This window comes from Aplidium turbinatum, chromosome 3 (assembly GCF_918807975.1).
Source record: "Aplidium turbinatum chromosome 3, kaAplTurb1.1, whole genome shotgun sequence".
In the NCBI taxonomy this organism is placed as follows: Eukaryota; Metazoa; Chordata; class Ascidiacea; order Aplousobranchia; family Polyclinidae; genus Aplidium; species Aplidium turbinatum.
The window spans coordinates 29,371,082-29,398,278 of NC_137474.1; the positions used below are offsets into that span (position 1 = coordinate 29,371,082).

The window sequence follows — 27,197 nt, forward strand, 5'->3', positions numbered from 1 at the left end:
TTTTTAAATTGATTCAACGTCTGCAAACGTTAAACCAATGTAGAAAACGGTTGATTTTTTAGCTGAGATTGTAGTGAGCCAAGCAGATGTAAAAACGCTTGATATAGTTCCTTGCACTGAAACTATTTTTATTTGTGTGGACAAATGAAGTAGATAAATCACGTTCTGTTACTTAATATACCATACTTCAAAAGCACAGCTAACAAATCCCTCCTATCAATTGACTTAGTGCAAACCTGGGGGTTAGGCTACCTAGGCCTATTTCAGGTCGTCTGTCAAGGGACACCCACCACCATATTTGTCTGTCACATACATTTTTGTGAAGCTTAACACTCATACATTTATTTTCAATTGGTTTTATCCGGTAACTATTTCAGCTGACCTAGCTCAAGTTAGGGGGGTCACCTACTTTAGGTCGTCTGTCAGGGGAGACCCACCACCATATTTGTCTATCACATATATTTTTGTGAAGCTTAACACTCACACATTAATTTTCAATTGGTTTTATCCGGTAACTATTTCAGCTGACCTAGCTCAGTTAGGGGGGTCGCCTACTTTAGGTCGTCTGTCAGGGGACACCCACCAGCAACTTTGTCTGTCACATATATTTTTGTGAAGCTTAACACTCACAAATTAATAATCAGTTGGTTTTATCCGGTAACTTTTTCAGCTGACCTAGCGCAAATTTTGGGGGGTATAAAACTTGTCTGTCAGAGCCCCCCCACCACCGAAAATGTCTGTCACATACCAGACAATCATCTAGAAACAATTTACTTTACAACCAACTAAGTTTCAAGCGGTAACTATTTCAGCTGACCTAGCGCATTTTTTGGGCCATGAAAAATGCCCCCCATTCCCAGACCCACCACCGGCGGCTCGCCAGACTTCCAGATTATGAGTACCCACATACCACCGGACATCGCTGTATGAATAGAAATTGGTAACTTTTTCACCTAGGGTGGACGTCGCGGGCTCCCGGTCTAATTATTGCCTACTTTTCAAACTGTAGTGTATTTCCCTCAATACAAAACATTAACAATCAGTGCTTTTTCTAAGCGTAAGTTCAACACTAGGACAGAATTTCTGTATTACAGCAGTTGATGAATCCTTGAGTTGGTCTCTATCCAGAATTGGCAAATAATGGAAAGTTGACATCATTATTAAACAAACTCTTTGTACTGATGCCACTGTGGGGAAATCCATTTCTGTAGTCCACTTTTGCCAGTTGGCGCTAGAGTTACGAATAGTGGTGTAAGGATCGTTAAAAATAGTTTCCTTGATGGGTTCCTCATCTAGAATCTTTGAAAAGTTTGGGAAAGTAAAAATATGATCTGTTTCACCGGCGCTTTGTAATCTACTCTTGAATATTCTATCAAATTTAATTTCTTGAACAAGCATGTGGGCTCGGATGTCCAAAGAATACGAGAGATCTCCCTTAAAAATAATTATTGTTAGTAATATGGTTTCAATTTTGCTACTTTTTGCCTTAATGCAATATTTTTATTACAACTGGTAGCGATAGCACATATATCATCAGCACTGAATTGAAGAATTTCCTTGACAAAGATCTTCATCTACAAAAATTAAGTTTGAAGTTTTACAAACTTACAGTAGGCTAGGCTAAGCCACGCATAGTAAGAGCTGGTATCAAAGCAACTTTTAATTAGAAATGCATGATCATTGAACTAGGTACATAATTATAGCAATAAAATCAAATGTAGTTATTACTATCTGAAGCCTTTACAAATTGTTTCACCTAACGGATCATCAGAAGGTCTTATTCAAATAGAATCTATTTGAATAAGACCTTCTGATGATCCGTTAGGTGAAACAATTTGTAAAGGCTTCAGATAGTAATAACTACATTTGATTTAATTCGCTCTGCTTTGCCTTTTTGCTTGGCATTGAGCACTTTTTGTAGTATTAATAGTTTTCATTGTTTTAATTATAGCAATATATTAATTAACTTTCAAAAATGTCACTAAACTAGTTCTTATACGTAACTCTTTAGTTTAGAACAGCACATCTTATTCCCATGCTGTGATAGCACTTCATAGCACAATATTATGAAAATAGAATTTATAGATACAGAAGAAACCGCCCTAAAGGGGTATTAAAAAAGCCGTCAAGTTAGGCGGAACGACGAGTTAAGTAAAGCATGAATTTTCCACCCAAATAAGAAAAACTCTGTGTATTTTTGCTTATTACTATAGTAGACGCTATTCATCTGCGCAAGTGAGAACGAGTTTGGAATGAGAATACGATGCTGTCATAAAAAGAACAGGCATCGCAGAACATCCCGTCTGGAAAGCGGAAAATGATTGCTTGATTTTTCATTAATGAGCGGATTATCTCTTGTTACTGAAGACAATAGTTGCTTTGATAGATCTCTGCTATGTTTGTCGTATATTGTTTTTTCGTTGTGATGGTCAAAAATAAAAGAAAACTGAACTGAACTGATAAAAATGACGCCAGACATGATTGTGATAAGTGGGAGAAATTTATCAAAAAATTGTTTTGATTTTTTTTTTTCTACTTTCATGTCTTGTAATAATATCGTATTTTTTTTGTAAAGTTAAGCATTTTTGTTTGATAAATCTTCCTGACATTGTCCAAAATTGCAACTCGCAGCAACCGTATGGTATTTGTTCAATAAACGTAAACCGTTTTTTTTTTAGAAATAAACAAATTGAATCTTGCAATTGTACATCTGGGAAAAGTTGAAATAAAGACTCAAACTGTGAAACGTGGTGCTTAGCCGCAAATCTATTCATAGCAAAACGTTCAGTGGGAAGCCAAACATCAGCAATTTAAGCATAACATTCAGTTTGACACATCGAAATCGTCGACACGCAATTCCCTTTGTGGGAACCGCGAAAAAGATGTCGAACTAGAGGGAACGTCGAGATATCCGGTGTTAAATTAGCCAACCCTGCCTATGTACGAAACAAATGGCGTTTTGATGGGACCAGAAAAAAAGCATCGAGTTAAATGGAACGTCGAGTTATCCGCTTTCGGCTTAGGTGGTTTCTACTGCATTAGCTTGGTTAGGGTTTTTACCTGGGTATTTGCTATGATCCATTGCTCCATCGCTGACGTCATTTTGAGACCAACAAACCGATAAATCTGATGACCCATTGTGAGAGGATACTGACATAGATCTTCGTATCTGCGTCAATGAAATAATATCGCTGCTTATTGGTGAAAACAAAACGATTAATCTAAACCAGGGGTCACCAAACTACGGCCCGCGGGCCAGAACCGGCCCGCGAACTAATTTCATCCAGCCCGCCACGTGCTGCGGAAATTACAGCTGCACTACAATTCTGTACATGTGCTTCCCTTGGCATTAGCAACCGTCTTTAGCTTTGCCTTTTTGTGTAATAGAGAATTCTTTGTTAAAATTGTTCGTTCTTATAGTTCGTTGTTGTATGTTGAATTTTTACATTTTTCCACCAGGCAGCCTACATGTTGGTGTTCTGTATTTATTATTAGGCCACCACAAATGGGCAGGGTATGGGATGGAATGGAAGACGCTTTTTCCATCTTCCATCATGAAATTTTCTTCCATTCCATCTTAGAAATTTTCCATTCCACCTCAGAAATCTCTTCCATCTTCATATTTTGTGATCTCCACGTTGAATATGCCACAAATAAACCTAAAAACCACAGGCTAAATTTAAGCTAAAAATTTAACAGCAGCATTTTTCTTAGGATTACGTACCGTTTGGTGTTAGGCGTTGGTTTAATACGAACCGAAAATCGAATTATTTCAGCAAGCAACGTAACATTTTGCATGTCTTGATAAAGCGTTAGAAAGTTAATGATGGAATCGGGATGGAATGATGGAAGATTGTCTTCCATCCCATCATCAAGATTTTCCATTCCTTTCCATCCTTGACATTTTCCATCTTCCATCCCAAAATCTGTCTTCCATTCCATCCCATCCCATTCCCTGCAAATGGGGACAGCCGAGGGCAGGCCAAATTTGGAAAGATGTAATGTTTTTTCAAGAGCACGATGCCCTGTAGTGTATCACAGCAGGTGATAACTTTTCCAGCAACCTTTTGATTCTCATCACAACTTTGCTATTTATTGTGCTCAATTCAAGTCAATGGAGATTCTAAATAGTTGTAGGCCTATATCTTTTCGCAATTTGCATCTGGCCCACAGCTGTTAATCTCGCAGCAATTCGGCCCTCAGAGAAAATAGTTTGGTGAACACTGATCTAAACTATGAGATAACAACTTATGTAAACTTTTCAGAGATATCGGTCTATAACATTACAATTAAGATGTGCTTGTCCATTAAAATACTTGAAATGCTTAAAATAGAAAAAATGATATATAAGATTAATCAGAAAATTGATGGCCTAGAAAGGCTCTAGATACACAAGTCTTCAGAACTGAAAGCTGATGTTGATTGCAGATAAAAAGGAACTTAGGTTCTACATTTGCTTAAAAAATTCAAGTGTTCAATTGTTTTACTGCTTAGTGCTTTTTCTCATCCTGCAATCTGAATGTTACCATGTTGATAGTTAATAAAGTAGCATCCACCCGCAAATGAACACTATTGAATCTGCTTAGCTTATAGAAAATTCCATTTAATGTTTAAACTAATGAGATGTGTTTGCACATTGCTTTATAAAATGCTAATGTTTTCTCATAAGCTTTTCATAATAAAAAAAACAAAAAAAACTTGAACACTGAAACAAGTGAATGAAAACACCAGAAGATCCATTTTGGGCAAATATAGCATCCAAGTAATTGGTTATTTGCAATCGACTTCATCCTTCAGTTCTGAAGGCTTCTGCACGGTGTCTGGGCTATTTACAGATTAACGATGTTAGTTAGAAGCACAGGTAGATATTCTCTGGGATCAACAGTGGTCAATAGCATTGACAAGGGATTCCAGGGAGTACTTTGTGACCCGGGCACGAGATGACTTTAGGAGCCCATAACCTTCTCAAAGGCTCACAGAACTTGAAGAAACCATCGCGTATTCTTTGAATATTGCGCATTTCTCTCAGAAGTGTATTGATTTGGGGACCGAGGATCTCATTGGTACCGGGCCCAAATTAACCTTTCAATGGCTCTGAGTGTGGTACTTGCATATTCATCACAACAATCATTTCTCACAAGTTATTAGTGGAACGTATCACCAGTATTCAGTACAAAGTAATTGGTCGTAAATTGGTAAATTTGGTTACTTATAATGAATTTTAAAACTTACCTTAGTATTCTGTAGTTTTCCTTTATCCATTGATTTTCACTTCTTTTTACTAATTCACGGTTTTTAACTATTTTATTGCAAGTAGATGAAACATCTTGACTAAGGTATTCTTTTTCCAGTTTCTTCCTTGAAGCGTGGACTCCTTTTGGATCTCGAACGAGCTCAAGAATCTAATAATAAAAAAAAGTTTGAAAACTAAAACTATTTAGCCTACCACAAAGACAAGTTGCTGTCATGAAGCAGTTAACATTCTTAATGATTTGATGACAACAATATCCGCTAATGCGCACTTTTTGGAGGCCAGAGTTGTGTTTACTGACTCGCATAGGACGCAAGTTGGAGTATGTTTTACCTTACAGAATTCCTTTGTGCACAAAGATCTCATTTTGTTTCTGCAATTTAAAAATAGTCAAAGAAAATATATTTGTATCCACAGTAAAAGCTGCAACGTTCATCTGATGAAAGTGAAAGTAAAAGCAACAACAAACAGACTGATTTTTTGCTTCACTGACGTTTCCCGCACCATGACAATGCGCATCCTCAGAGCGAATAACATACAAAATAAAATTTACAAATTTATATACTGCACTGCGTTGAAGGCAAGAAAAAATGACATACACGTTATTTTAAAGGTTGGCAAGATGTGTGAGCGGTTACTTTCCACGTTAGATTACGTAAAAAATTTCAACATTAACCCTTACGAGGTTGGGCTCCCTGGAGTCTTGCTCAGTTTGGGGGGGGGCTGTCGATTCTTCTTATGCTTTAGGAATGATATCTATGTTATTTTTTAAGATACGGTTTCAAACTTTGGGATTCAATTTGTAAAATTATTTACGCTGAGCATATCCGAAAATTAAACCTATGTGAATTTTAGAACTGCTCATAGACGTTGAAATGTTGAGGTGACTTATGACTTTTGGATTATTTTGCGATTAAAGCGATTGTAGCGTGAGTTTACACATTATTTTTTGATAGAGTAATGAAGAACATGCATTGCAATGTTGTGATTAAATTTTTTTTACATAATCTCAATTTGAATCTATATTTTTCATGCAAAATAATAACTTTTCCCACGCTCAAAATAAACCTCGCTACTTGACTAAAAGAACAATGCTTCATCTATTACATGCAGTAATGAGATTTCTGAACGCGTGTCACACCAATTTGGATTATGATCTTGTGACCTCGGTTCCAAGAACAGCAACTCCTACGCTTTATTAACAAATGTAGACCAGCTGAAGAAGCAGGGTCGCGTTTATCAAATACTATTATGTAATCCACGAAACGAATGGAAGATCATGCAACAAAAAACGCGGTTTAAATGCAATGTATTGTAGTTGCAACAGCGTCTCTCAATGTAAGTTCAATGTGAACTCGGCTACATACAAGGCTAGTACTAGGAGTAAGATTACCCGATAAAGTCGATGATGCTCTACGTAAACAGAAGTCAGAAAGAAATTCAAAATAAAACAGTTACGGTTCATTAATAAACAGAACGTCACAACGCTTTTCACCAAAAGGAAAATCTGTAATGCCTCGGGTCATTTTCTTGTGGATTCAATAAGCTCTCTAAGATTCATATGCCACACACTAAAATCCAAACAATATTTAGATTTATTCAAAGTAGTATTTATTATGCGTCAAATCATTGTGAACCTGGAGAAATACTTTACAAAGAATTAGCTGCCTAATGGGCGTTTATGCGATAAAAATGTCAGTTTGGCAGCAAAATATTGATAAGTATTTTGATTTGGTTACAGCAATACCGGACTGCAGCAATTGGCACAAGGCTCTTGCAGCAACGTTTTTCAACTTGATTCAATGGTAAAGCAACCTGTGTTCTGTCAGGTTATGTACACACAAGTTCAGAAATATTTAGGAATATGCAATGAGGCACATTGAAATTACAAGTGGCTGCACATTTACAGTTCGATAATACGAGGAATTGAATACAACGCTAATACAATCATTTCGACGTGGATTCAACATTGCAATACAATGTAAACATGCGCGGGTTTGCAATTAGATTACTTCTCTTCTGTCCTTGTTTGTATAAAAGACATAAAATCAGTCGTTGTATCCGTGCTAAAATTCAGCTATGCTCAAACCGCATTATATTGATATTTTCTAAATAGAAAATGGATTTATAAAATATGAATACAATACTGTTTCAGCATATAAAAATGCTGAATTTTACATCCAGTATTACGATTAGTTTTATGACCCACTTTTTATACAAAGAAGGATAGATGATTTTGATAAGCAATCAAATTGCAAAACCGCGCATGTTTACAAATATTCAACGTCATGATATGTTGAATCAACCTAAAAATAGCTATCTGTCTAATGAAAGGAAAAACTTTCATTGAGCTCCGCGTTTTATTTAGGCTGTGGTTGAAGCCAATGTTTATAAAACCGCAATCATTCAAATAGTTTATTCTGCCTAAAAGCAAGCTTGACATACTCGTGTGGAATGTGCAGGGCATAAAGGCTTTTCACAGCACTGACATTGGCCACGGTTTTTTGGTAGTTTATTTTTTCTGGCTTTGGCACCTTCTCCCATAATAGCGTGTTTGCATACGTCGCATCTACGTCGTGTCGACGATAGTTGGGGCAGAGTGGCCCTTCTGCCGCTTGGAGTTGTTGTTGAAGGTTGTTTCCCTATTACTGCTTCAATCTTATGTATGGTGTGATAGTTCAGGCCCTGGAGAGATCGCGACTTTATGAATGGCTTCACGAGTTCCATGGCCAGTTCCCAACCGAAGTCGAAGGATTTTCGCTTGCGTGGATCAGTCCCTTCATTTAGTGCTAAAACTGTAGATGCGTTGACGCGGCAAGTATCCAAAAAATAAGCAAACGCAGTAGTTGTCCACCGTGGGGACTTCGCTTTGCACGTGAATGAACCCATCCTTTGGTCGATGATATCGGTGCCACCCTTTGTGAAGTCGTAAAGCTTATACAAGCCTGGCTTCTTTTTGCCGTCATCCTTGGTAATCTCCAATAGAGGTTGCATGGTCGTCAACATCAAAACATTCCGCATGCCAGAACTCTTCGTTTTTACTACATAAGAATGTAGACTAAGATCAGCCTCACTCGTCTGCCAATAAATTTCGTACGAAAATTTCTCCCTACCACTCACTTGCTTCACTTCCAGGGGTATTCCTCTACGTATAGCGTTGAGGGTTCCCACTGACGTTATACCCCTGTCAAGCAACCACTGCGCGAGTGGTATGGAGGTGTACAAGCGGTCATACGAAATATTCCGACCTTGAAGGTCACCGTGTTGTTCCAGGCTCATCACCATTCCTTTTACCACTTCTTCTGTTCCACGAACGTAAAAATGAAATGGCTCTTCCTTCGGTTTACCTGAATAGACCGATGCCGTAAATGTGTATGGGAATCTGCTGGCGTTTACCGACTTGAACAGAAGGCCATATTTCGCAGGCTTGTTTGGATTATATTGCTTGAAGGCAATTTGTGTCCTCATGGGGTATAGCGTTTCGTCCAACGACAAGTAGTCACCTGAAATGACATGTTTGCCGCAGTTTTCGTTAAACATTTCGAAAATGACTCGAAATGCGGCAAACCGGTCATTCTTCCAACGTTGCGGCCTAGTATTTTGGTCGTCAAACGAAATGTTCGAAAATAAAAATTTAAAGCGGTTCTTGCTCATTGTTGCACTAAACACGGGATGCCCTTGCAGTTGATTGAACAATACATCCGTGGAATGACCAGCCTGTCCTAAAAGCCCCCGAAAATACCCCAATCCAACAAAGGCCAGCATCTCCTCGTTGTTGGGTGGGCCAAAATAGCAGTACCTGCTGTCATGTAAAATTCTCTCTGGCAATTGAGAAATGAGTGTGGCAATTTTTCTATTTGTTTCTTGAACAATAATGTTCAAAATGTTTAAAGAAAAAAATAGTTCCCATGCTTGCCGAGGAGTCTTGGCTTCTTTGGCTTCTCCTCTAACACCAGTCGGGCCAGATATAATGTTAGCCCGGCCCCTTCTCCCATTGTGCACCGGTCTCGCATTAGACCAAGTAATGCTGACGCCGCCCTCTTGTCTGTTCTTTGGCTTTTCTACAAAAGTTGTATAAGACTTCAGTGTGTCGGGAAACTCAACAGCATCGTAGTTGTTCATGTCGAGAGAGGAATCTATGCTGTTCACCAGTCTTTTCGATGTTATAATCCGTCGTGGTGGCGCAAACTCCGGTTGAACATCGCCCATGGAAGGTAACTGGTCGTCAATCTCGATCGGAATCGCTGTTGCGGAAGTTGACGGAGAAGAATCCGCTTCTTCATCTGAATCGGAGTGCCATAAATCCTCCAAATCATCCGCCTGGCTTTCGTCGTCAGAATCCAGTAAAACATGTTGCAATATTTCTTCAGCACTGAATCCTTGCCTTGCCATGTTTTATTTAAAAGTGAAAAGGACGTAATTTTTTTAATAATGGCGTTGAAATACTAAAGAAAATGTATAATGAAACAAATTGTTAGTCACGTAGAAACTAGTTAGAAAAAAACTTTTACACAGAATTATAAAAGTCAAGAATAAACCAAAACTTTGCAATATAATAAATTGTCAGACCGTTGTCAAAAATTGTGAAGTGCACTTTACATATTTACTGATGATGAAACTATATGAATGCTATGGTTATCTATGGTGATTCAGATTAGCTTCTTGAGCAATGCTTCACGTTTATGATAAACTACACGTAGAAGGGAAATCCAACAGGCGTTTGCACAATTTCGTCGTTTAGCGACGTAGATTCGACGAAAGCGGCGTAATAATTATTAGGCCTACCTGGTATCAATATTGGCTGTTTCTGCAATGTTGCGTTATGACCATGAACGCCACGTGGCTTGAAAAACAACATTATAACGCTGAATGAAACCATGTGCATGAAACTGATAATCTATCTAATAAAATAATCTCTGATGTAAATTCAACGATTGGGCAATGGTATGTCTCAACAAAATTACCAAATATTCCATCATATTGACGGCTAGAATGCATTGTTGAACCTAAACCGAAAAATATAGATGCGCTGTTCATCCATTATTTTTGATATTTGTTTATATGTTTAGTGAAAATAAGCTGTCATTCTTGTTATTATATTGAAAATTAAAAAAAAGTTTGCAAAACGTCTATATTACCATGAATGCGGTTTCATCTATTTTGATTGTCCCTTGCTGTAGGCGTACTTAGGCAAGTTGTAATTATCACAATCTAACTTTTCCCAACTATGAGCACTATATCTCGATGCGCATTTGTGTATTGTGTAAAATTTTGATGGTGTCCAAAAATCAAATATTATTTACAAAATAACTCGATCTCTTAGAATATCCTCATATGTCATATCAACAAATACTTTCCTGACTTACAAATAGGCCTAACTAAGGTAATAAAGAAACATTCTACTAACGGACAATTCAGTGATAAAAAAAATCCAAAAGTTTGATATTTCTTGCAAATGCAAACAATATAAGTTTTTCATAACAAGATGAAGTTCAATAGCATTACAAGAATTCCATCACCATAATTCAAAAAGAACCTTTCCATTACTTGGGTTGGCCCTTGCAATTAATCCGCATATGGGGTATGTTATGTACCACTATGGTTCACCGTACTGCCGATTGCCTAAAGCATGAAAAAAGTTGCATCTGTCTGCGGTTATAAGTTATATTTTTTTCTAAATTGAACTAAAACAGCTATTCGCATTATGAAACAGTTGGATAAGTGCCATAAATCAAACTATGGAATAAGTTTGTTTCCCTATAAAAACGCCTGCCTGCAAGATGATACCATGTTCATAAAAATTACTCGATGTAGCCTGCATAACGCAATATACTTTATGATATTATATTTTCTGATTATACATTTCCAGTCCTTGTCACAGACTGCATAATGCTCACTCATTCACTTTCAATGTAACTGCAAATAGTTGTTAGATAAAACCTATATATCACACGCGCTATCAAGTAAAAGCGTTCTATTTTACATTGATTCGATTGGCTCAATATGAGATGGCTACTTCTAAACTACACTTATGAAGGCAGAGTCTGCAATTACTTGAATTTTTGCAGGTGTGACCTACAATAAATAATGCGATTAATCGAATACAATTCTCACACAACTCGTGAATATGTCTAGTCAATCAGCGCTGACATAATGCTGGATGATGCATTATTGTTTATTGAATAATTTAGTAAATATGCGTAACTTCATTTGTTTGTTATTGTGAGACGAAACTAGGAAGAATGGAAATAGAAATGGATAAAATAAAGGTATTTTTATTCAATGTAAACGCGCTGCCGCGTGTCATTATCTAACTAAAATATCTCTCGCCGCTAGCCTATCTCGATTCACCGTTTTCTGACGTCACGTCCATTCGACAACAAACGATTTCTTTCATGCATTCTCAGTTCAGGTTGGCAGTTACCCGCCTTTCCGTCGATTCAACATTGCAAGACGTCGCATAAGTTCATATCTTTAGTTTGGTAAACAGAGATAAGATTTCATTGTGACATTGCTATGTAAACTTATATTTCACATGAGACAACTTGACAAGTAAATATACAAGTTTTCACAATTTACGACGAGTTATAGCACATGGAAATGTTACGCTACAATTGCTTTGGGAGGTACTGCATTGTGGTTTAGTTTATCAGTGACAGTGAACCTGGTACAAGAAGCCTCGAATATATTGATTCAACTAAGCTGCATCACGTATAAACGTGGTGGAACGATCGTCCTTTTCACAAAAGCGTGATGTTCTGGTTTATCCTACACAAATGAGAAGCGTATTGCATTTCAAATTATTACATGTCGACTTGGAAATAAATGTTTACAAGTATATGTGAGAAGCTTTGGGAACATCGACGCCTTTTCTGCTTTTGATAGTGTGTCGGACAAAAGGAAAGATTTGAAACCAAAATCATGATATGTTACAGCGCAGCTTCTACAGTAGCTAAATTTCTAATTATTCAAAAAAGCGTTGTGGCCCAAACAGTACAATCTAAAACCAGTCCACAACGTTGAATATGTCACGAGAAAGGAAAATGCAATCAAAAGAAACCAGCCAATCACTTTCAATACTTATCTCACATTTTATATCAAATCTACTCCAAATGACGCTGAGTCATTGCAATAACGTTGTAGCCTATGCTTTGTTTGATTGAAAGGACATCATTTTCTGCGAAAAACAATTGTCGCGCTAGATGTATTGTCACCAAGTCTTATGTTTAATTTTACGCAATTTCAACCGCAAGCGACGGTAAATCATCGTATCAAAGTTGAAGCTTTTCCTGTATCGACGTCGCTTATAAGCCGTGGTGAGAACAAAAGATCCACGCATTCTGCCAATTTCCTTCACGCTGTGAAGCAGTTAGGATTAACGAGACATGGACCAAATTAATTACTTTCATCCAACTGGTGGGAAAGTTTTGAACAATAGAATATGATATATTTCAGAGGATGTGCTGAGAAATGCCTTATATCTCTCAATTTATAACCTTTATTCGCTCAAAATTTCAGCTCAATAGAGGTGAATGAAAGTTAGGAAAAGTCAAGAAATCTCGTAGTCGCAGCCTCAGTGGTTTTAGAGATACAACTGTTGATGCAAAAAAGTTGAATTGACAGCCCCCCCCCAACCTTCAAACAGTTAAACATAAATTCGAAGATTTCCATCATTCTGGTTGAGTACATTACATTGTTTTGACGTGATGTTGATAAAGCAACTTTCTGACGTGGTGCGTTGAGAATAATTTATTTCATTTTTCAAAATTTTTCATCAGATGAACATTGCAACTAGTGCTAGAAACGATAATTCTCTTGATGAACAACACCCAAACTTGTCAGCATTCAATAAGGATTATTTTCGTTATTTTCGACTGGTTATCTGGTTTGTAAATGTTTCGTTTTAAGTTTGAATACAGGTATGTAGCAATGCCAGATAATTATGTTGGACTTTTTCCAAGACGCTCAATACAAAAAAAAGAATACAGTAACAAAAATGTCAATTTAACCGAAACTTAACATCAGAAGCTTCTTAATATTTCTCTAACCATCATCAGACCAACTAAAGGCTTTTTTAACAGGTATTTTAGTTACTGTATTTGAGTTAGGTAGGCTATGTCTAGTTATCACTATTCAGAAATCTGCGCATAACAACGAGTGCCAAGCTGTGTGTATGGTTTGTGATAACTGGATGATCAATCAATGCCATAGCTTCATGACACATGCTGTAACATGTAGTCCAAGCACTGCCACTGGTCATCGGAGGGAAAAACAGAAACAGACACCCATTCTTTTTGACTGTGAAAGAAGAAGGGTTTAAAAGATGTCGCATGAATACGATCCTGGAAACAAACAAAAAGATGTTGTAGATTTTAAAGTAGGCCTATTGTATTGTAGTGTAAAAGTACGCACAACCTATTGTGCTAAATTAGGAAGAACAGACCGCAGACAACATTATCAATCAGCTTTCTTCCGTCAACGAATAGAGCAGAGTCTGCATATCTTGGACTATCAGGCTAAATATTGGCTTCTCACTGTTTGCTTTTTGGTGTAGTCTCAAAAGCATCTTCAATCTCGGATGATAGAAGATTGGAATCTTATCCAAAAGGACCTCATAAGAGATCAAGGAAATGGAGGCTTGTGGCAAAAAATTGTGGAAGACACAAATAAGAGTTAACAAGGGATTGTGGGAATCCTTATCCTCGGACTAAAAACGTTTCATTGAAGGCCTGGCAATTTTGCATACTTTTGCAGGGCTTCTCAACTCAATTTATTTCTGTGGACTTATCAGATGGCCAAACTATTTAAAAGACAATAAAATCAAGTTTCTACAAATGCAATGTATCGAATTCTTTAGAATTTAATTTAGCAACAGAGGTAGTATAGTAGTTTCGTTTGACGTTTTCACAGTTTTTTTTTTGCAATTCAATTCAATTTATTTTTCTTTGTCAGAATGCAGAAGAAATGATATTGTGAAAAAGAAATACAATAACAAAACCAACAAAAGGAAAAGATGGCAAAACCATAATGGTTTAAGACGTGCATGAAAGGATCTAATATTGCGGTATATACATCGATAAATATAGTTATATTTATATAGTTATACATAAATAAATATGGTAGTGCAGTCCATGGACAGTACAAAAATCAAATGATTAACAGTTTGTCGAATTTTTTAGCAATTTGGACGGGTTGGTGTGTTTTGATAGCCCTGTCGATGAAGAGTTGTAGCAGTTAACCACCAACCTAACCACAACTAGCAACATAGGTTATGCAATGCTCACTTCTCAGGCCAAACGTTACTTCAGAACAGGGGTGCCTAGCACTTCTAGTAATTCAGTAATTGTAGTAATTTTAGCAATTGGAGCCTTTTAGGCTGCCTTGTGCCACTAATAATGTGCCTTCGTTTGTCAAACATTGTAGTGTGGATGTAAAACGAGCTGTGTTTCGAGCTTATTGTATTCCTCTTTATAATTCACATTTGTGGACCAATTCCTCTGCTAAATGGAAAAAGAAATTTAAAGTTACTTACAATAAGGCATATAGAAGTGTGTTTGGTTTACATAGACATGAAAGTGTGAGCACTCACCAAGTTCGTTGTAATGTAGGCTACTAACTATTGATGTTCCGTTGAGAAAAAATGTGTATAGTTTTGTGTTACGCTGCTCAGACTCCAAAAATAATCTAATTTGTGTTCTGCTAAATACTGATGTTTATCTAAGATCAATATTTTATAATGTTGCTTGTGAATTGTTGTACAAGGAAGATTGAGGTGTTTGCAGTCTTTCCCTTGCACGGGCTTTTTTTCTTACTTTGATTTTTTTGTTTGTTTTGTGTTTTTTTTCTCATGTAATTCCATATGAATGTGTATTGTGTAACATGTGTGCATATCTGAAGCAAATAAATAATCATTTCACTTTTGGTTACCTGAAGCACATGTTCTTCCGAAAGCAGTTTTCTTCCAGAAGCTCCATCAGTTTTTCATCATTTACAGCTCCAGACTTTTTAGATAACTTCTTTTGATCTTCTATCTCACACTTAATAAGGTTTCTCAAGTATTCTACTTTTGGTCGGTCATCAGATTCATTAGTGCAGTTAAGACCGAACGGTAGTAGCGGTTCGTATATGAAGAATGTGTCATTCCTTTGGTTGAAGTACTGACTGAGAAAGCTCGATCCTGACCGATGGTACGTCACGGTAATTAAAGCTGAAAAAAGTGCAAACATACTGTTATTAAAACATCATTTTAATAAAATAAAATTACAAGCAGTCGATATGGTTTTGCAACTTTTTCTACCAAAAACAATGTTGAAATAAGCGCTAAAGTAATTTTGCAAGGCACTGGATTTACAGAGCGACTTACAAGGAGAACAACCCAGCTAGAAAGCTACGTATGTTACACATTGATTTTTGGTTGATTTTAGGTAGTATGGTATCTTAGGTAGAATTCAGGTGTTATTAAGGAGTTTGTGTACACCAACAAAAATTCACTTGTTTAAAAAACATTTTTTTAGAGACATATTTTTGCTATCATTTTGTATGACTAGTGTGTAAATATGATTCTAGAAGTTTTATCAGGGATTATTTTGTGAATATAACTCTTGCAAAAATAACACGTGTTTTCCACGTATATTACACGTGTTCAAAATCCTATGATTATTTGACTAATTTTTAAGGTATATAAGGTAAAATCACACCCAGAAGAGGGCATACAAAAGAGAAAAAATGTTTACCCCAGCAGAAGGATGTTTTACCGAAACTTTTTGTATGTTGATTATATGTTGTTTTCACGTGTATTGCACGTTTCCATCTGTTGAAAAGTAACACGTGTTTTCCACGTATATTAAACGTGTTGAAGTTCTTTCGTTCATTTGGGCAATTTTTAATCTGTGTTAGGTAAAACTACCTCCCAAGGACGGTATAAACAGAAAGAATTCTCCACTCAAGTGGATTGGTGTCAACCACGCTCCTCCGCATTTTTTAGGACAAAAGTTAGATTATGTGTTTTTGTAGGTGTTTTTACACGTTTTTATTACGTTATGTAAAAAGGAAACTTCATGACATTTTTTAGTCGCAAATTAATGTGATCTTTTAACGATAGTTCTTAGTGTAAATTTAAGTGGTCTCGCTTGCTGATATTAAACAATTACTTACTAAGGTTTGGTACGGTAGCCACTTTAACAAGTCGAAATTCTGCCACTAAAAATGACTAGAATGAAACCGCCAACCAATCATAAGCTCCGGTTTAAGTGACGTAAAAATGGCGAAAAGAAGATGATAGAAAGCAAATTAAGTGATGGATTTTTTGTCAGCTGGTTGGCTTAGGGGTTAAGGTTAGGGCTAGAAAGTAGTCATTTCATTGACGCGTGTTCGATTCCCATCACTGCTATTCTCTTTTTCTTCTCTAATTCCAAATAATCATTAGTTAAACTACCATTCAACGTTTTATAGGCAGAGAAAACTTTTTCTCGAACCGTAGAAAATTTCATTGTCAGATCGATTCGAGAAAAAGTTTTCTCTGCCTATAAAACGTTGAATGGTAGTTTAACTAATGATTTCTGAAAGTTCCTTGGTTTCATGTTATCTGAATTCCAAATAAAGTTCAAAACAAGCATTAACTCTCCGAATGAGTGCTAGAAGGGTCACAATTGGACAGTAGCCTCTTATAACAATATGTGTTATACAAATGTGTTAAATAAATACAAATGTGTTAAATTGTTGATTTCAGATACGGTACGCGGAAATTAGGTAGAATGTGGGTGTAAAAACACGTAAAATCCACCACCAAATATACGTGTAATACACGTGAAATAGTGTCGACACATATGCGTGTATTATACGTGAAAATTAACGTATAATACACGACCCAAGGAACGTAGAATCTACGTGTCAGATACGAGGAAATTAGGTGTAATGCGGGTGTAAAACACGTAAAATCCACCACCAAATATACGTGTAATACACGTGAAATAGCGTCGACACACATGCGTGTATTATACGTGAAAATTAACGTATAATATACGACCCAAGGTACATAGAATCTACGTGTCAGATACGAGGAAATTAGGTGCAATGCGGGTGTAAAACACGTAAAATCCACCGCCAAATATACGTGGAAAACACGTGTATTAGTGTTGTCAGATACGAGGAAATTAGGTGTAATGCGGGTGTAAAACACGTAAAATCCACCACCAAATATACGTGTAATACACGTGAAATAGTGTCGACACATATGCGTGTATTATACGTGAAAATTAACGTATAATACACAACCCAAGGTACGTAGAATCTACGAGTAATACACGTGAAATTTCTAGCTGGGAAGATATCATGAGATATGTGTTGCATCACAACAAATTGATACAGTTCAGTAACGTTTGTGGGAGGTTTTAGTAAATCTACTTCATAATTTCCAGTTCAGCAGATAATAGAGCACGAAAATACATGAAATCAAAATCAGTGATTAATACAGTAACTAAAAATCCATTAAAACCGCGGATATGTGGTGCGTCATAAATAGCTGGCGGTAGCCTAAAGCAGGGTTTCTTAAACTGTGGTCCGCGGAATATTGGTGGTCCGCGACGACTGCACAGGTGGTTCCTGGCGATATGACAAGAAATTAAAAAGTCACACATATACGTTGCACAGTACGTATCCTGTCAAAAATAATTGCCGCAATTCTTTACAACTTAAATGATTTCGAAAGCTCTTGCTATCCACTATTGCAAATCTTACTTGTTGCAGTTAAAAAGTTGTTTACGAAAAATTCTCGTATTCCTCAAAACAAAATAACAGCATTCATAAAGAAACTCAACATATGGAAAACAAGGATAAATGATAATGCTGTGGATATGTTGCCTGTTTTGTATGACTACATTACCAACAAACTCTTAGTTAATGCAGAGTTGATTTTCTCTGACGTTACACAACATTTGGAATTGCTTTCTGCACACTTCAAGAAGTACTTTTCAAAAGAGACATATGAGAGTTTTGACTGGATTTTAAAACCGTTTTGTTGTTACAAAGACTGATCTGTCAGGACGCAAAGAAGAAGAATTAGCCGAATCATCATCTGATCGAACTTTAATGCTTAGTTTCAGTCAAACAGCTATTGCATCTTTCTGGTTGAGTGTTGTGAAGGAATACCCAATGCTATCCCAAAAGGCAACTAAAATTTTATTGCCTTTTGCCACGACCTACCTACAATACAGGTCCAGACTTTCCGTGGACCCTGACTTACGAGTTTGCCTTTCACAAATAATTCCGATAATTGATGACTTATGCAATAAGAAGCAATCCCATCCGTCCCATTGATTTGATGTTTTCAGTTTTTTTAAATAAACAAAATTCGGTTTTATTCATTTTTACTGATTTTGTATTGAGGGTCCGCGAATGAACAGATTTACAAATAGTGGTCCAAAAAAGTTTGGGAAACCCTGGCCTAAAGGGTCTTGCTCTATTGAAAGTCGCTCTATCCACCGTATAAGCAACACAACATTTCATTAGATTGATATTATTGTTACCACAGCACCAACAACGAGAAATACTCAGATTTTTTCTGCGTAAGGGTCACTTACTTTGCTAGTGACGTAATTATTGCCACCGATTGTTTTTAAGTCTGGAAACGTCACCCTTTATGATGGTATTTTTTTGTCGATTCCAAGCTTACGCCTGGTGTTTGAAGATTTGGGTTAAGTGGATGAAAAGGCACGGGAGCTAATCTTTGTGTTCACTTTCAGACATTCCTGTAAGTGTCTTTCCAAAGACACAGCTATACAAGCTCTGAAGCGTCGTCGAACCGGCGCCCTTTTGAGTGTCGCACCAGGGCTCTCATCAGTAGGCTATATCTCAGCTAGAAGTTTCACGTGTATTACACGTAGATTCTACGTACCTTGGGTCGTGTATTATACGTTAATTTTCACGTATAATACACGCATATGTGTAGACACTATTTCACGTGCATTACACGTATATCTGGTGGTGGATTTTACGTGTTTTACGCCCGCATTACACCTAATTTCCTCGTATCTGACAACACTAATACACGTGTTTTCCACGTATATTTGGTAGTGGATTTTACGTGTTTTACACCCGCATTACACCTAATTTCCTCGTATCTGACACGTAGATTCTACGTACCTTGGGTCGTGTATTATACGTTAATTTTCACGTATAATACACGCATATGTGTAGACACTATTTCACGTGCATTACACGTATATTTGGTGGTGGATTTTACGTGTTTTACGCCCGCATTACACCTAATTTCCTCGTATCTGACACGTAGATTCTACGTTCCTTGGGTCGTGTATTATACGTTAATTTTCACGTATAATACACGCATATGTGTAGACACTATTTCACGTGCATTACACGTATATTTGGTGGTGGATTTTACGTGTTTTACACCCGCATTACACCTAATTTCCTCGTATCTGACACGTAGATTCTACCTTCCTTGGGTCGTGTATTATACGTTAATTTTCACGTATAATACACGTATAAGTGTCGACACTATTTCACGTGTATTACACGTATATTTGGTGGTGGATTTTACGTGTTTTTACACCCACATTCTACCTAATTTCCGCGTACCGTATCTGAAATCAACACTTTAACACATTTGTATTTATTTAACACATATTGTTATAAGAGGCTACTGTCCAATTGTGACCCTTCTAGCACTCATTCGGAGAGTTAACGCTTGTTTTGAACTTTATTTGGAATTAGAGAAGAAAAAGAGCAATAGCAGTGGTGGGAATCGAACCCGCGTCAATGAAAGCCAACCAGCTGACAAAACCCCTAAGCCAACCAGCTGACAAAAAATCCATCACTTCATTTGCTTTGTATCATCTTCTTTCCGCCATTTTTACGTCACTTAAACCAGAGCTTATGATTGGTTGGCGGTTTCATTCTGGTCATTTTTAGTGGCAGAATTTCGACTTGTTAAAGTGGCTACCGTACCAAACCTTAGTAAGTAATTGTTTAATATCAGTAAGCGAGACCACTTAAATTTACACTAAGAACTATCGGTAAAAGATCACATTAATTTGCGACTAAAAAATGTCATGAAGTTTCCTTTTTACATAACGTAATAAAAACGTGTAAAAATACCTACAAAAACACATAATCTAACTTATATCCTAAAAAATGCGGAGGAGCGTGGTTGACACCAATCCACTTGAGTGGAGAATTCTTTCTGTTTATACCGTCCTTGGGAGGTAGTTTTACCTAACACAGATTAAAAATTGCCCAAATGAACGAAAGAACTTCAACACGTTTAATATACGTGGAAAACACGTGTTACTTTTCAACAGATGGAAACGTGCAATACACGTGGAAACAACATATAATCAACATACAAAAAATTCCGGTAAAACATCCTTCTGCTCGGGTAAACATTTCTTCTCTTTTGTATGCCCTCTTCTGGGTGTAATTTTACCTTATATACCTTAAAAATTAGTCAAATAATCATAGGAATTTGAACACGTGTAATATACGTGGAAAACACGTGTTATTTTTGCAAGAGTTATATTCAAAAAATAATCCCTGATAAAACTTCTAGAATCATATTTACACACTAGTCATACTAAATGATAGCTAAAATATGTCTCTAAAAAAATGTTTTTTAAACAAGTGAATTTGTGTTGGTGTACACAAACTCCTTAATAACACCTGAATTCTACCTAAGATACCATACTACCTAAAATCAACCAAAAATCAACGTGTAATATACGTAGCTTTCTAGCTGGGATGTAGCTGACATAAGGCATAATGTAATATTGTAATGTAATGTGTATGTAGCATGTAATGACAATAGCAATCTTGTGCTATTGTGTCTCCTATTGCGACAACGTACAATACACTGCGAATCACGGATGCAACGTGTAATGTACGTTCTCCTAAACGTGACCGCTGCTCAACAAATCTCATTTCATCTCTCACCTTCTGCTCGATTGCCATCGTCGAGCCATGCAGGCTTGTATGCGTGCTGAAGGCAATCAAGGAGAGCGTGACTCATCAAATAACACGTGTGCAGTGAAGCACGACACAACATTTCCCCATTTGTTAGAAAAACCTCAGACATAAATGAACAGGACAATAATACAATGAAATGCACAGCAATACACAACACAAGGATAACGACTAATTATGAAATAAAAATACAGTTCATATGGTGCTGCACCAACAACGTCTACACTACTCAAGATGATAATCTTTGTGCCACACTGGAGGTTGTCGTATTCTCCTGGGCCTATCACCCTTACCACCACTAGCAGAAATACCCTCCATGGCCGTTGAATCATTTGTTTTACACGTAGTTGGAGAATGTGATGTATTAGTATCGCTAAATTTTGTAATTGCAGCTTGGTTCCAAGTTTTATTATCGTCTGTTTTGTAAGTAGCTGGCCCAATTCTTTTTACTTGAGTACATGGAGACATAAATTTACTGTGGCTTTTTTGTACGTGGCCTGGTTTACGGATACGAACTATGGAACCAGGTTCGAAGTTTTCCCACTTAGCAGCACGCTTAGCATCAGTATATTTTACTTTTAGCTTGTTTCAAGTTTACGTTTTCACGCAAATTAACTACATCACAGTTTTTAATTTTAGTATCGTGAAGTTGTTTCACATCTAAGTTCGTGCGCATTCGTCTCCTATGCAACAGCTCGGAAGGAGCAATGTCTGTAATTGCATGCGGAGTGCTACGATAAACGTATAAAAAATCTCAGATACCAGCTTGCACATCTTTGCCTTCAAGATTCACACTTTGGATAGCGTCCTTGAGCACTCGGTTGAAACGTTCGACAGCTCCATTTGCTTGGGGATGGTAGATGGCAGAAAACGTGTGCTTGATGTTTCTGTGTTTCAAATATTCTTCAAACTCATGCGATGTAAATTGTGGGCCGTGGTCAGAAACTATTTCCGACGGCAACCCCTTTCTGCAAAATACATTCTCTAAAAAGTTAATTACATCATATGAAGTAACATTTGACTTAAATTCAACTTCTGGCCATTTGCTAAAGTAATCAATCAATGTTATAGCGTATCTATTACGAACAGGTCCATTTAAATATGGTCCCACAATGTCAATGGCCAATTTATCCCAGAGTCCTCCGGGTAACGATACTGGCTGCAATGGAGCGGTTTTTGCAGTAGCCGTTTTGTCGTTTAAGTTACAAATTGAACAGTTTTTTACAAATTCTTCTATATGCTTATCCATCCCTTTCCACCAATACAACTGACGAATGCGTTGTTTTGTTCTTACGATACCTTGGTGGCCAAAATGTCCTAACTCAATGACTTTCCGTACAAGAAAAGATTCTCGCGGAGAATCACTTTGTCGACCACCATCAGTGCATCTTTAAGAGTAGGGGAGACCGGGGAGATCTGTTACAAGGGAGGGTTGTTACAGTCCTTCTAACTTTTAAATTAGTTCACATCAACCGCTGGAATTAAGTTGTTTTATTCAGGTTTTTAGTTTCCATGTGCAAACGAAGCTTCAGCCATTTTGAAGGCTGCAGTAGAAAATTATTGATGAAAAACTGTTTTAGGGTATGAAAAGTAAATTTTTGCTTTGTCAAAGAAAATGTTATTGCTACAAAACTATGAGTGATATTTAACTGGCTTCAAAGTTAAATCAGACTTGAAGTGCAATAACTTTGATTCATTATAAATATTTTAAAGCTGAGTGTCACATGTTTGACATATGTTGATCTTATTCAGCCAAGTACTATTGGGGTGAGTTGTTACACAGTGTAATGCTTGCTCATCCCAACTGGAAAAAGTACTTAATTTGGTACTTAAATAACAAATTTTGTATTATTTAGAATAGTTGATTACATTTTTAAGTTCTACTAATATCTGTTGTTGCTGTATCTGTGCCTAAACATGCCAAAAACTAATAAAGGGTGCCTTATTGAGGCCAAATACCATGAATGGTTGAATGGAGACCATGTGTTTGCAATCCTGGTGACAATGCATTGTCAATAATGATGTTATTTGTTTGTTCATGATTTTTTTCTATTAAATTTGGATGTTCAATAAATTCAAGAATGTTGTGTCAACGTATTCCATCAGTTTTAGGTATTTTAGTAAGAAAAATTAGTTAATAGAACAGCCTATTTGAAATTGTAACATTTTACCCCATCTGTGTAACAAGTCACCTCGATACTGGGGTGACTTGTTACAACTGACTCATTGATATATTAATGCAAATATTTTGCTGTAAACATAACTTTGTTAAATTTTGAAGTTGTATTTATAACAACTGGTGATGTGGCAAGATTACATAAAATTTTCAGCAACTTTGTACAAATATTGAAAGAGAAATCTTAGATTTACTGAAAATTGTAACAACCCTCCCCGGTCTCCCCTATGATACCGGACAAATTACTTTGATTTTGGTGCATTCTGAGAGCATTTTCAACAAAAATGTGGGTATGAATATTCCTGTAAAATGGTGCTGTCTGGTTGCATAGCAAAAGGATAAGATCATGTTTTATTCGGCGTTTTTCGGAAATAAAGCTAAGTCTCTATGTATTCTTGTTGCGAATTCCTGGCTGAGATGTTTGAATGTTGGGTATTGGCAAAACTCGCTCTTTTAATCCAGTTTTGTTTAAAATTAGGTAATTTTTTTTTAAACTGAAAGCATCATTCTCAAGCATAAAGAGACTGAAAGCACCATTCTCAATATCGTGACGTCACACGCGTGCCAAAGGGGGGGGGGTTGTAACTCCCCCCCCTTTGGGGACAAATTAGATAGACAAATTAATAGAATTTGTGATACCTACACCCGTGACATCCGTAGCATTGACATCTTCACAGCTGGGCAGCTCCTGGAATTTTAAATCAGCAATTGTAAACTTGAAACATCTTAAGGCATCTCTTCCTAGGAGGCACTTTCCTTCTCTTACCACCAGCAAGTCTAAATTACATGACTGCTTAGCAATTTGCAATGTAGCTTTAAAGCATCCTAGAACTTAAATTGCGTGACTGGAATACGATACGAGATTGGTTGTGGTATGTCGTAAAGGATAAGCCTTGAAATAGTTCAAATATTCCTTTTGAGAAATTAAGGTTCTGGGACTTCCTGTGTCAACAACCATTTGTAATTAATGAGAGTTTATCGTCACTTCACAAGATACAGGTTGATATTTTGAATGAATATTAAGTACAGTAAAACTCGGTTAATCCGGATTCGATTTGACCGGATTAACCGATGACGGTTCTATCAAGCCTGACGTTACCTAGATAGAAGGGTATCGGTAAAAATCACCGAAACTGAACGCATTAGTGTGGTCATCTGCCAATTCCGAAACGCGCGATCACCACATTAGCGTCCCAGTGATAGAGTTCTTTTGAAATGCAGTATGCATGTAAAATGAATATATTTGTAGACTCTGCGTGTAACGCAAGAACACACTGGCAAAAGTTACATCTTCAGACATGCGTGTCGGAATAATGTGTAATCACTCAAAACTTTTGAAAACAGTTACCGAAGACGAGTTTCTATAGAAAACTTACAAAAAATCACGGTCAAAGTTTTAGTTTTAGCATAAAATTGCAAAACTGTCGGGCAAATTCGGATAAAGCGGTAGAAAAAGCCCAACTTTTGTCCGGAAAAAGCGAAGAATCCGAATAATCCAAAGCTGTTTCTCAAGAAAAAGATTACAAATCATCTGTACTTCCAGTTTTATCCGGATTAAGCGAAAATTGGGATTAACCGAATCCGGATTAACCGAGTTCTACTGTATATACAAATTGTGCAAAAGCGTCGTACCTGGCATGGCTGCGTTTCGTCGACACATTCTTGCAGAGTGAACGATGATCCTGCATTTGTTACAGCGTACTTCTTTAGCAGGACAAAGTGCACTATTTGCAACATGGTTAAAAGAACCACACCTATAACATTTTATTGCTTTTCGTTGGGCCGACCTCGGAATAGATTGCACTGAGTCGCATTCTTCTTTGGACGCTTTTATTGATTCCGTTTCTTTAACCGCCTGTTCTGTCAGTTGCGCTATTTCCATTGTTTTTTCTAGTGAGAGTTTATGTTTCATTAACAATTTTGTTGTAATGTTGGTAGGCTATATTGTTTTTTTTTCTACAATTTGATCACGCAGCATTTCTTCTATCGTGTTGTCTAAATACTGACAAGCCGGTAACAAACTACGCAATGCAACTACATAATCGTCAATTGATTCTCCTGGGTTTTGGGCTCTTTGTCGGAAGCGTATCTTTGCTGCGACTAGATTTTCTTTAGGTTCGAAGTGGTTCTCTAATATTTTGATTGTTTTGACATACGCACTGTCTTCTTCCTCAAACAAGAATTCGTCCACTGCTAATGCGTAAAAAATTCGCTGACCTTCTGCGCCAAAACAGTGTAGCAATATAGCTTTCTTCCTATCAGCGTTCTAATTGGATGCTCCTGAAGCCGCAACATAATTTTGAAACATTTGTTTCCTTGTTTTCCAAGTATATGGCAAACTGCCTGCACTAGCTAAAAATGGTCGAGGTGGTTCCATTTTTATCCTCGTCGCCAATGTAATGCAAGTTCTCCTAAACGTGACCGCTGCTCAACAAATCTTATTCAATCTCTGTCACCTTCTGCTCGATTGCCATCGTCAAGCCAATGCAGGCTTGCATGCGTGCTGAAGGCAATCAAGGAGAGCGTGACTCATCAAATAGCACGTGTGCAGTGAAGCATGACACAACACAATTAATACACCAAGATATTCAATGCAATTTTTTTCTTTATTTCGATTTATTGTCACATTCATCTTGACACCAAGCTTCTGTTTAGTAGGCTACTTTAGTTATAGTCAGTGATAGGCATTATCGGCGATGATTTACCGGCGATAATTATCGGCGATAAATTTTTATCGCTTCTCGTTATCGCTCAATTATTTTTTCAGTTATCGTTTATCGTTATCGCCAAAGGCAATATTTGATTATCGCCGATAATCGCCGATAAATTTTATTTCGGATCAACACAAAAGGTGAAAGACCATGAAAAGTAATATTTTTACTAGCCACCTAGTTAATGAAACTAAATTGAAACCAGTTCTTCTTCAGTGCCTGAAGTGTGTATGCACAGGTCGTTGTCAGAGAAGGGGGCACGCCCCCCCTGCAGCGACGGCCCTGACAACACAACAATTTTTAGAGTTGCAAATTGCAATGCAATGAAATGCATGCAACAATTTAAAGTAACACAACATCACTGAAACAAGTCATTGCGAAATATGATATTGCTTGAAGCATTAGACATGCAGACCGACATCACATTTTTTGCAGCTTGTGGGCTAGTAGTTTTTGCATGACAATAGGCGCATCGAGTTGCGTGGTAAAATTATGCTAAATACAGTATAACCTTTCTCATTTACCTATGCGACATAGCCTACCTCAATCAAAAATTTTATTCCCACTAATACAGTGCCTATATTGTAATTCTTATTTCAACAACTCAGCGTTCTGTCATTGCTTTAATGATAGTGTTCACAAAGAAAACAAAAAAACTTATCTGAAATTATCAGTAAATTACGATAATTATGTTATTGTTTTAAAACAAACACGTCTAATTTGACAAGTATGATGGATTTCACAGTATGCACATTTTTACTACCAATAACGCTTAAGATTACTGATAAATTTTCAAGCATTTCGCGTTTTTTGGAATTTTTTCAATTATTGCTGACTTTGCTGTAAACAGCCCTTAAAGCAGAAAACAAAATGCAAAGTTTGGAATTTTTTATGGTATTTTCATTTGATTTAATTATTTTGCCTACTGCACGTAAGCGGCAGTGTAGCTCAATTGATAAAAGCATCCAACTGGTATTTGAAGGTATAAGCACGGCGGTTACCTCAGTGGTTTGATTCTGGATCAAGAGGTTGAAGATTCGATACCCACTGCCGCTGTTGCGATTCTATTCATGCATAACTTACA

At 37.0% G+C, this 27,197-nt stretch overlaps 1 protein-coding gene across 1 annotated transcript; it reads right to left on the reverse strand.

Moving 5' to 3' along the window:
• Positions 1-936: 936 nt before the first annotated feature.
• On the reverse strand, positions 937-25,284 carry LOC145766680 (carbohydrate sulfotransferase 1-like). Its single transcript, XM_082578389.1, has 7 exons — positions 25,190-25,284; positions 21,989-22,194; positions 15,179-15,458; positions 5,474-5,624; positions 5,233-5,402; positions 3,061-3,169; positions 937-1,434 (listed from the first exon to the last, which is right to left on the reverse strand). Exons 1-7 carry the CDS (start codon positions 25,282-25,284, stop codon positions 1,033-1,035), a joined length of 1,413 nt encoding a protein of 470 aa, XP_082434515.1. The 3' UTR covers positions 937-1,032.
• Positions 25,285-27,197: the final 1,913 nt, after the last annotated feature.